The 12,982-nt window shown below is 35.1% G+C and overlaps 1 gene segment (V, D, J or C); it reads left to right on the top strand.

The window, feature by feature from the left end:
• The first annotated feature begins 325 nt into the window (after window positions 1–325).
• LOC128544279 (immunoglobulin heavy variable 4-39-like) lies at window positions 326–793 on the top strand. The segment is given in 2 exon segments: window positions 326–385; window positions 468–793. Coding segments are annotated over 2 exon segments (369 nt in total).
• Window positions 794–12,982: the final 12,189 nt, after the last annotated feature.

The raw sequence follows: 12,982 nt of genomic DNA on the forward strand, positions 1-12,982 counted from the left end.
GATGCACTGGTCACAGGGATCATAATAATTTCCTGTCATTCGGCTCATTTACGTGAACATAGCCTGAAGCTGTGTAGCTAGACTCAACCATATGAGAAATAAATACTTACATTCTTTATTTACTGTATTTACGTGATATATTTAATTATTTAACACAATATGTTTATAATATTAATAACAACATAGTTAATTTATTACACACAATAAAATGGCAAGTAGGGAAATGTCACATGACTGTAATTCACAGAACACAGCTTCCCTGTAATATTTATGCAAATCTCCATTTCCACTGTATTTATCTAGAGATGAAGCGGTTCTCATTAGTCCTCCTTCAGCACAAACATGTTCGCTTCAGCTCCACTGCTGCTGTTGGCTCTCACCACCTGTGAGTGTTTGGGTTTAAACTGTATTACTTCATCTGAACCTGTCATGTTTCTAAATATTTTCTTTGTTTTTTTCTTTTACAGATGTGTTCTGTGCTACTGAGCTCATCCAGCCAGACTCAGTGGTTATAAAGCCAGGAGAGACTTTAACCATCACCTGTAAAGTGTCTGGAGCTTCTATCACTGATAGCAGCAGCCACCGTGCAACAGCTTGGATTCGACAACCTGCAGGAAAAGCTTTAGAATGGATCAACATCATTTATTATAATGGGGTTATTTATAAAAAAGATTCACTTAAAAACAAGTTTGTTGTCTCTCGAGACACTTCCAGTAACAGCGTGTCCTTACAAGGACAGAACATACAGACTGAAGACACAGCTGTGTATTACTGTGCTCGTGAAGCACACTGACACAACAAGCTGCAGCGCTGCCCAAAAACATCCTCTTCATCACAACTCAGTTCTGTACTTACAGTAAATAGTAACCACATTTTTATAGATTTAATAATCCTCACATTACACTTCTGCCGAGGCATATGGATAATTTCATAATTTAACAAAATCAATTACGAAAGTTTACTACATTAATAGCTATACATAATTTATAATTATTTTTATCATTTTAAAATAAAATGCATTTCAATGCCCTGTTAACATTCCTCTTGCTTTGACTTTATGACAAATTGCTGATGTTATTTCGAAATACAACACCTAAAGGTATTATAGAGGTATTAGAGGAATAAAACAGTATTTCATGTTACTGTAGCAAATCAATCAACTTGAAGGTGGTTACAGGAATGTCACTTTAGTAAGTAAGACTTATTTCAGTTACATATTAAAAAAACTAATTTTATATTCTTTCGTGTGCCATTAGAGGGCAGTCTGTGCAAATTCATATTTCGACCGTGACAGCTACAGTATGACTGCATGCATCCAGCATCATGTCACATTTACATTAGCAGATTTACATTTAGGAACATGTGCTGTGTTCATTTTATGGAAATTCATATGAATTTACAAAAGAATGTGATCAACTATTTCATTTAATATATCTTCTTACAGAAAGCTTCATTATATCACTGGCCATATTTTCTAATCTCTTTCTCATTAGTCTCTCTCTCTCTCTCTTTATACTGTATATATATATATATATATATATATATATATATATATATATATATATATATATATATATATATATAATGTGTACACTCATACAAATCTGTGAAGTCCCTTAATTCAATAAAGAATTGAAAATTATGAAACCAAACACAACTGTGTGATTTAAATCGGTTGTTTACGCTGCATTACACCCCATCACTACTGAATTCACTTATCTGTCAGTGGACAGTAGTTTTGGCTGTATTTCATATCACATATTATTTCTATATTAACTTTCAGCGGGATCTGTGTCATTTACACAAAAAAAAAACAGGTTTAAAAAATGTTTGATATGGTGAAGTTTTAACTATCATTATTTTAAAACAGTCCTTAATGTCATTGCTTTGTAACAATCAGAGAGAAAGCCGTAACTTGTGTTCCATTTAAAAGCCACAATGACTCAATACCTTACCACATTTTATTTTTTTTTGTAAATGGTACAAAAGTATTTCTCTTTACTTTTATAAATAATCCTGTCAAATAATCCTATGTTCAGATAAATAGGATTATCTGAAATCTCTGCTGGATTAAGTGTTTCACGGTAACACAGCAAATGAACATAATATGTGAAAAATATTAATTCTGTTCCTTCCATTTATATCCTCCTGACTTAAATACAATATATTAAATCATATTGTCTTGACTCCCACAATGAGCAAATGCACAATCACATTATTCATAAAAAACATAGTAATCAAAAAAATATTCAGGTACAGTCATCTACAGTCAAGATTCACAATCTCCTGAAACAACAGCAAGACTGAAAACACAGCTTTGTATTACTGAGCTCAGTGGACACACTAAAACATTTTAATTAGGTTATAATTTGATAATGAAATGAAGATGTGTGATCAGATGGATGCTTGGAGTGGTGACATCTGGTTCAGCTCAGACTGTAGATTTATGCTGCCAGTGGTGTCAGGTGAATACACAGAGTGACAGACTCCCTACCATTGATCTGGGCCCGGTTTCTCGAAAGCTTCTTATCGCTAAGTAGTTCTTAAGTTGTACCTTAACCTCTCTCTTAACGTTAAACATTGGACGTCGTGATAGACGTGCAGATCATGTCTATATTGGGTCCGTCGGTCCATGACCAATTCTGGACATCTATCCGACGTCCAATTTGACGTCTTTTTTCATTTTGACGTTCAAACTAGGTCCACTATTTGGATGTCCAACCATGACCCAACTTGGACGTCATTTTGACGTTCAACATTTGACCTAATCTGGCTTATTTTTTTGGGGACGTCATTTGGAGGTCTATGGCAGTGGCATTAAATGTGTTTTACAAAATAGAGCCTATAAACATGTGATTATACACATGAATACAGATTATTTATAAACAAACAAGATTTATTATCTGTATGACTATTTATTTTTTTGGTAGACCATATATATATACAGTATATATAATTTTTACATTTTCCTGTTTCCCTAACAGTTTTTATTTTATTTAAAGTAGCCTATAATCCAGTTATTTAAAATTTTATTTTATATTGTATTGTGGCGTAGGCGGGGCGGCGGCTGACGGCCATCATGCACTGCGGGAGGGTTTCTGTGTGTTCACCATGTTGGGGAAGTTTGTTTGAGCTAGTGGCTTCGGCCATGTTTGTGCGTTAGAGTTTGCATTTGTGACCTGTTGAATGTGCTCTGATTTATGCTTAGGCAGCAAACAAGCTCACTCGTTCTGCAAGATCATTTCGGTGGTAAAACGCTGCAGTATTAAAAAAAGATTATATATATATATATATATATATATAAATTTATGTAAGTTTTATTTTATATTAAAAAAATCATAGTAGCCTAGCCTATCCACCTTATTCCTATCTTACAAAAGATGGTAATTAGATGTAAAAAAAAAATGACATGGAGAAGATTTTCCACCGACGTCAATATGCGGTAGACGTCGAAAAAAAGACGTCGCCTGATGTTACAAAACAACCCCATCAATGGATAGAAATTGGATGTGCAAGGTCGGCGAGCATCCGCATGTTAAACATGTTGAATTTTTTGGAGTGGTAAAATAGAAACTTAACCACGGGCACCAAAACTAGCGCTGAATCTGGACTTACGGCCACCGTGCGAAACCATGTAGATAAGATACTGTAGGGGTATTAAACCTCTACTCTGTCATCTCATCGTATTCATTCCATAAGTGCGCTATACAACCCCAACCACTGACATGCTTCACACTGTTTCTGAAGCTGGTGAAGATTGTTGTCAGCTGTTTGTCAGTCAACTATGATTGTATACTCGGTTCATTTCACTGTCACTACAGGTTACATAAAAATATTAGCGACAGTTTGGTGATTTTATTTATATATTTGTCTATTATGGCATGCTATTGTTACGTTAACTTATGTCGAAATAAACGTTATTAAAATAATTTAATGCCATGTTTAATTTACATAGAAAGGGCCGTCTTCCTTAATGAAGTCATGCACAAGGAGTCAAAAATCGATTCTTGAGCAATCGATGTCAGCTAATTCAGGACCTTCACTGTAGACAGCGCCTTGTAATGTCGGACGTAAGAGGCAGCGACTTAAGGAGACTCCGAAGGGACAGAGAAATACACTTAGAAAAGTTGTCACTTTACATAAAATATATCTTAAGAGTTTTTTTAGCTCGCGAATAGTGTGCGTTATCGAGAAACCGGGCCCTGTGCAATATATTGTCAGTAGTGACTGGGAAGGTGAATGCGAACACCTGATTGAGAATCTCATCAACATGACATCAGCAATCCTTTATACTGCTTTATTAATTAATCCTCTAAAGGGCAGTCAAAATGACTATTTAATTACAATGTGACATATTGAGCTCACTTGTAATTGCGTTTAATAAAAAGAGTTAAAACTTAAACATTTACACACAATCACACACATCAGTGCAATAATCACCTGTTTATCGTATTCTGTTTGTTGTATTCTTACATCCTCTCTCATGCTGCTGGTCTCAGAGGGCTACCAAACTGATTTCATTGTATTACTACAGTGACAATAATCTCTCTTTATCTCTTCATTTTTATTGAAAAGTTTACTAATGGAGTCAGTTAATGAACAAACAAAAAGAAACCTGTTCTAACATTTCACTAGTAGTGCATAATACTTTTCATTTGTCACAAACAATCAGAGTTACGTAAAAAAACTTAATAAGTCAATAAGACAACTGGCACTTAAGGTATAATTATTTTAGCATTAAAAAGCAGGTAGAGAATGCCTATATTCTCTGAGAGGCACTCTTTATCTAGCTAACCAACTGCTCGGTCTTGATGCACTGGTATGATCAACATCCGTGCACGCGTGAACGCGTTTACTATAACACTGTGACCACGTGTGTGCGCGTTAAACACTTTCATCATCAAATGTTTTATCAGTAACATTGAGAGAGAGAGAAAGAGAGAGAGAGATTATATAATGTTTCTTTTTTAACTGATAAATTGTCAAATCATTGCCAAATTGTAGTTGCATACCATGTGTTTGTTTTATTTTGTGTTTGCAAGCGTGTGTGCACAGTGCACGTGTACTGTTTAATATAACACGTGTGTGCGTGCATGTAAAGCAAAAGCAAGTTTCATTAGCAAGATTAAAGATCCATTTTCTCTCTCTCTCTGTATCAGCCTACACTTTGTGTGCATGTGTCATTGGACACCGTGCCCCTTCACACATACCCCTCCTCCTCTCGGCTTTACACAAACACACACACACACACACACACACACACACACACACACACTAATTGAAACAATGCTCTGTCGCGATTCTTTTCAAAGGTAAAGTGCAGGTTAATTTGTTTTATTTTTACTTTAAAGCATTGATTCCATTAGTGTGTTCTTTTGTGTGAGTCATTAGCAATGTTCCTTGTTAATTTCTTCTGATAAGAGAGGAGAAAGGTTTACTGTGTAAAACAAGAAGAGGGAGAAAGAAGGGTCTGATTCCTCCTCTCTCGCCTGTGCGCATAAACAGAAACACTTATTTGTCGGGATTTAGGTGAAGTGAGGGTTAATTTGTTTTATTTTTACTTTATATTTTTTTATTAATTATTTTTATGTATTACTTTTTGTGAACTGTGGAACAAATAATGTGAGTCTCTATTATTTCTTATGGGGAAATTCAATTTGATTTACGAGTGTTTTGAAATACGAGTTCGCTTCAGGACCATACATGCAGACTGAAGTCACAGCTTTTTATTGCTGCGCTCGGTATTACCAGAGTGAGACAGATCAAAAACATTCTATCTTTTCACCAAACAATACATACAGTGATTAATCGTTTATCACTTACAGAAGATTAATAAACCCTGGTGTGATACCTTTTAAACAGTACTATCATCAAAAGTCCTATGTATGTTTTGTCTTCATTAGGCCATGTCACATTTTCAATTGGATCCAAAGCCCCATTTACACTGCCTGTCGATACCAAATTCAGCTTTGTTGCCTATATCAGATTTTTTTTGACTGTCCGTTTACACGTTCTTTCAACTATGACCCATATCCGATTCAAGTGTTTACACTTGCCATACCATCTGAAAAATTGCACATACTCAAAGGGAGGTTCTTGCGCTACACACTAACGAAATATGCTTGACACTAGCTCTGCGATATATGCAAAGTTCGCAAAACGTCCCCATGGTTGTAAAACAGAGGAGGAGGGACAAAACACCATAATTGCAGCCTGTGCATATGCTTCATTCACCAGATACAGATTTCTTAATGTTTCTAAATTTAGCCTAAATAAGCATTAACACAAGGCGGGGGACCTTTTCCTCTTCCATGTCACCTCTTATGTTATCATTTCACACGCGCTTCCGCTGGGGAATAACATTACGTCATTAAACCGCAAGTAAGTCGCAGTTTTAATGATGTACAGAACACAATGGCTTAGAAAATCCGATCTGTCTGTTTATACGACAATCACATTAGCACATATCTGATTTATTTCCACATATGAAGAAGGTCTAAAACCGATCTCGAAACATCGGAATGCATGTGTTTTTTTTTTTCCTGTTTACATCGACATAGAACATATCTGATATGTGTCACATATAAGCAAAAAATTGGAATTGGGTCACATTTAACTGACAGTGTAAACGTAGCTCAAGTGTGTGGAAATGAGTTTCCTTTTTCTAGTTTTGTTAAAGTGTAGGATTGTGTCCTAAAATAGCATCAACGTCTCCTGGAACAGCCCCCAGGCCCCTGAGACCCTGTGCACAACAAGTGGTATAAATGAATGTGTGAACAAAATAACAGAGGGCCTGTGCACCAGTAGAGATTTATACGGTATATCTGACTGTTTATACCTCTAGTTTATACACTAGATGGCAGTGGTAAGCAACAGATTGTGGGGCATTTGGTTTATTCATATACAGTACTGTATTTGTAAATACTGGACTTAATTTATAGGTCTTTTAATAAAGTTGTGAAAGTTGCAGGCAAATGTTTGATTAAGTCAAATTATGTTTATAAATCAATAAATTAATAAATAAATGTTTTTCAAAAGATTTATTTACAAAATTCCAGAAAGGCTTGTTTCCATATATATATATATATATATATAGAATTAAATTTGAATGAATGAATGAATAAATTAATGCCTTTATTGTCACTATATACACGTACAATGAGATTAAAGCAACTCCTACAGTGCAAACATATAGATCACAAAAACAAACAAACAAAAAAAGGGTTATAGGGTTAACTATATAATGCTATCCAACCAAGGAAAAAAAAACTGTTCTTGAATCTGTTTGTCCTTGCGGTGATACACCTGTAGCGCCTTCCTGAGGGCATACAGATCAAAACCTGGGTGCGATTTATCTTTAATAATGTTTTTTGCTTTACTAAGGCAGCAGGTGATGTAGACATCCGTCAAGGAGGGGAGAGGGCAGCCGATAATCCTCTGTGCTGTCTTTACTATTCTTTGTAGCCTCACCTTGTCTGCCATGGTGCAGCTGCCATACCATACCGTGATACAGTATGTCATCAGGCTCTCAATAATCGAGCGGTAGAAGGTCAGTAGCAGCTTAGGATCCAAATTGTACTTCCTGAGCACCCTCAGGTAGTGTAGCCGCTGCTGAGCCTTCTTGATAACTGCTGTAATATTGTCTGTCCAAGACAGGTCAGCAGAAATAAGGATACCAAGAAACCGGAAAAGTATGGACCACTTCCACACACTCGCCATTTATATAGAGGGGGGCTAAATTGGTGTTGTGCCTCCTAAAATCGACTATAATCTCCTTAGTTTTCTTGGTGTTCAAAGCCAGATTGTTTTTTGAACACCATGCTGTTAATTTCAGGACCTCCTTTCTGTAAGCTGCCTCATCTCCCTTTGAGATAAGTCCAATCAATGTCGTGTCATCGGCAAACTTGACTATGAGATTATTATTGTGAGTTGGATTACAATCGTGAGTGTACAGACAGTACAGGAGGGGGCTCAGCACACAGCCTTGTGGGGATCCGATGTTCAGTGTACAATTTGACAATGATCAAGGATCACTTCTTGATCAAAAGATGCAGGCTGCTTATCAGTACACGTATTATAAAAAAAACTACAGCAGTGGGTAGAGCTTTTTCTTACAAAGCCGCAAAGTTATGGAATAGCCTTTCAAATGGTGTTCGAGACTTATTTAGCCAAGCATTTTCCAATCACTGTACACACCTGTAAAAGATTGAAAATTCTACGCAATGAAAATATGACTCTGCAATCTCTGTGATTAAAGCAAAATTACCATCACAATGAATAAATGTATATCTGCCACATTCTATCTGTCACACATGCATATCTGGGTGTGTTTGCTTTTTTATCATATCCACAGTTCATGTTAATGAGTTTGTATTGTTCATACTTTCATAATTTCATCGTGCTTATGAATCCTCCCATTTTCTACAGACATGCAAATATAAGCATCAGGGCTTATTGGATATCACTCTATTTAAGTGATGTGATGGTCTCTGTTAAACTCTAGATAACACACAAACAACACACACCATGTTCTTCACATCTCTACTTCTCCTGCTAGCAGCTGCTTCCTGTGAGTGCTTTACATAATTGAATATGTTTATTTATTACAGTAATAATATCTGTGCAGCATACTGTACATTGTGTAAAATATCACGGTGTGTTTTACTTCACAGGTGTCCAAGGTGATGAACTGACTCAGCCTACTTCCATGACAGTCCAGCCAGGCCAGAGTCTCTCCATCCCCTGCAAGGTTTCATATTCACTTACAAACTATGAAACAGCTTGGATCCGACAACCTGCAGGAAAAGCTCTGGAGTGGATTGGAATCATCTGGGGTGGTGGGGGTACAGATTACAGCAACAAACTGAAAAATAAGTTCAGCATCTCCAGAGACACTTCTACTAACACAATAACAATTCAAGGACAAAATCTGCAGACTGAAGACACAGCTGTGTATTACTGCGCAGGACACACACAGTGACACAGAACAGTGGATTCCCTTTTATTTGTATAGCACATTGTCGCAAAGCAGCTTTACACAATCAAAAGGATTATTTAAGTCTCTATGTAATGTAAGTGTGCATAAATCAAGATGAGCAGATTATCCCTGGTGAGCAAGCCGCGGGCGACAGTGGCAAGGAAAAACTTCCTGAGATCGTAAAAGGAAGAAACCTTGAGAGGAACCAGACTCAACAGGGAACCCATCTTCATTTGGGTGAAACAGAAAGCAGGAATTTATCTGTGTGTTAGCCAGTTTAGCTATAACAGTTGATATTAATTGATGTAAATATGGAGTCCAGGTTATTATTGGAGATAATTACAATCTTGAACTATCGATCACAAACACAGTAATAATCATCCTGCACTGTAAAAAAAAACAAACAAAAAAAAAAGTAGTCTCAACATAAAGTTTAGTGACAGGTTGCACAGCTTTTGTAAGTTTACTCAACTTTTAGAGGCAATTGATGGCCCAAAAAAATATTTCACATTGCTGTTTAGTTGACACAATATTGTAGCGTTTTATCGCCGGAAAGGATGGTGGAGAGACGAGTAAGCTTAACTGCTGCCCAATGCAAATGGCTGGGAGTACTTTATTCAGCAATGGCATGAAATAGCACACACAAAACACTTCCCACCATTACTAACACACCTAAAAACATGCGCACATACCCTGGCCGAAGCCACTAACCCAAACACCTTTTCCCAACAGGGTGAACACATAACAGCCCCATCCCGCAAAGCATGATGGTTCCCAAGCGAAACCCCGCCCACGCCACAATATGTACCCAGTTCAAAATCTTAAATTGTCTCAGCTTTAACTTCAAATATCTAAGTGAGTTCAAGTAGTATTGATTGTGGGCTAAATTAGTTTTATTTCTCTAGGGTTGACTTAGCCCAACTTTTCATCTAATCAAAAAGGTAAGTTGTCTCTCATTTTAGCCCATTGATATAGTTCAAGTAATTGTTTTTTCTAAAAAAAACAAAACAAAAACAAGTTGGCCTAACAATACCCCAACAGTTAAAACACACAAACATTACTTAAGAAAGCTCTATTCTTACAAAACTAGTCAAAGTTAAAACAGTGATCTGCATAAAACAGGAAAATACAGGTTCTATTTTGCTTAGAGGTCAATAAAATACCTCGATAACACCAGATGCTTATCAGTATCTTACTGATTCTTTTATATCACAATATCATAACCATTTTTAAAATCTAGCAAAGATGTAACTTTTGAAGACTTTTTTCCTTAATGTGTCAGACCCAACAAGAGTTTGTTTCCCAACATGTGAATCTAAGGGGAGCGTGTCTCTCCAAGTCCAATAATAATAGATCAGATGGCTTCACAGGTGTACGTCCAGTCCTATTGGAATTCAATGTTAAGAGCACAGTTGCTGGACAAAAGTTAGGGTTAAAGTGGGGGAAAAGCTAGATATGGTTATAAAGAGTTAGTCATAATAGTCCTACAGTGTAACTCATAAGTGCAATAACATGAACCCTAAAGTTAGGTAATAGCACCTCAGTAATGTCAACGTGCCTCTCAGTAATGTCAACGTCAGTATAACAATAAGAGGAAACACACCAACCTTATGTATACTGTAATACTGTATAATGCTAACTGTCTAAAATGAATATAATTATAAATATAATAATAATAATAATAATAATAATAATAATAATAATAATAATAGCATATTTTATAAAAAAACATTTCAGGCAAATCTATACTACTGATTATTAAGAATGAACAATTAACACCTTGTGTCTTTGAGAATGCACAACAAATTGCTTAAAAATTACATTCTTTTAAAATTCATCTAAGTTATTTTAAATCATAGCTTTTACAATCTGTTCTTTTTTTCAGAATATTTAATTAACAGTGGGAATAAATATTTAATCAGTGAATTATTATTCATGAATAATTCATGATGCCAGAGATAGAAATTCCAATACTTTTAACATGGTGAATGACTTCAGACAATTGTAGTTCAGACAATTTCAGCATGACTACCTAGCTAACTATTTTTTTTTTTTAAATGAATGAATAAAATAAAATAAACTGTTGAAATAAAGGTGTAAACAGCATGATCTTGGCTGTTTTAGTTTCTAGTGAGCTCTGTGATAGATAACACCAACATACACTTTAAATCAGAGTGAAACAGAACTTAGAAAATGATGTTTTTATGATATTATATTTTATTTGTACTCACATGTGCAAACAAAAATCACACACACACACACATATATACACACACAATATAACCAATAACCACTGCCAAAAAAAAAAAACCTTCTACAATTACATTTAGGCATTTGGCAGACGCTCAAATTGCTTGGCAGACAATTAGAGTCGCCTATAGGGGGCAGCAGCAGCCTGTTTTTAAAGAAGAATCTGTATATATATTTTCATTTATACTGTTATAAAAAATAGTCCAACGCTTAGTTAAATATAACAGAACTGAAACTCTAAAACAGTTTGATTGTGGGGCTAAGGGTCATTCAGTACTATTTTTTTGTTAAAATATTAGTCTGTTTGTTTTGTTGACTCCTAATCAACAAACTCAATACAACAAACAAAGTCAACAGATGATGAATATTTATTGTGTCAGGTTCAAAAATTTAATTTTTATGTGTGTGTAAAAACTTTACATGAAATAATTTGGCTGTAACAAATCATAGCCTAAATAATAAAGTACATATACATGCGTCCATACCGTTTAAAATATATTTTTGGTCTATTAAAATTGAGTTGTCGAAGCAAAAAAAAAGCTGATTCTGTAAACCCTAACCAAACTACTAGTCCAAACAGACATATTGATTTTAAACAACCTTTTGGTCTTGTACTTTATACTATTTTTCCTGCACCCACAATAGAAATGGATGAAAAATATAATTCCTTATGAGATTTAAGGCCTGTAAGAGCATGTTCTCCTGAGACCTACATTATAACTTTTTACTACAGCACTGTTTAAAGATCACTGGATACTCAGTCCCAAGTTCCTGTACTACTGTAAATAAGTATGACGTGCATCAAGACTAGCGCTGGAATGGATAAGCTGGTACCACAACTCCAGTACTGGCTGTACAAGTAAAGTACAAGGACAAAATCTATTTTTCAGCTGAGGTCTCCAGCAGCACTGTGATTACAAAGTTAAATTCCTCTGCATGTATAATTACAATTTCATCCATAGTGTATATAATAACTAACAAGCATAAGGAAAGTGCTGCTATCTAGCAAGTGCTGTGATGTATACAGTAAAGTGATAGTGTAGATTGTGATAGTGTAACGTGTTATTTTTTGGTTTAGTTGGTGTTCTGTGTTCTATGGTCAGATACGAAGCTAGTTTACTATTTTTATTATTATTATTATTATTATTATTATTTGCACCTGTCATAATAAGCTGTGTTTGTCCTGTAACATTTTTTATTCAAATAACAGAAATTTTTTTTTTTTAAAGGGTAAATGTATTAAAAGAGATGTTATAGGAAATTAAGTGAATTGAGCGATACAAGAAAAAAAGAAAGAAATGTGTTGATTGAAATGGGTTAATGCTTTTAATATTATTAATATTAGAATAATTATTTTATTCTTCTTCTAATGTAAAAGTGACTTTTGTCAAAGAAAATGGTTTTCAAATTAAAAAGCCACATATCCTCTATAAAAGTTATTTCTTGCCTTTTTTAAATTTGTTTTAAATACTAACTCCTCCCGTCATCACCAGATATGCAAATACAACCAGCAGGGCTCTATATCACTTAATTTATGTGATGTGATGTGATGGTCTCTGTTAAACAGAAAAGACAAAAAACAATCATGTTCTCTACATCTCTACTGCTCCTGCTGACAGCTGCTTTCTGTGAGTACTTTATATAATATATTCATTTACCACAATAATAATTAATGTCTAGAACACTGTACATTGTGAGTGATATCACATTATTATTTCCTCCACAGATGTGCATGGAGAGGAACTGACTCAGCCT

The sequence above is a fragment of the Clarias gariepinus genome, chromosome 16 (assembly GCF_024256425.1).
Source record: "Clarias gariepinus isolate MV-2021 ecotype Netherlands chromosome 16, CGAR_prim_01v2, whole genome shotgun sequence".
Lineage (NCBI taxonomy): Eukaryota > Metazoa > Chordata > Actinopteri > Siluriformes > Clariidae > Clarias > Clarias gariepinus.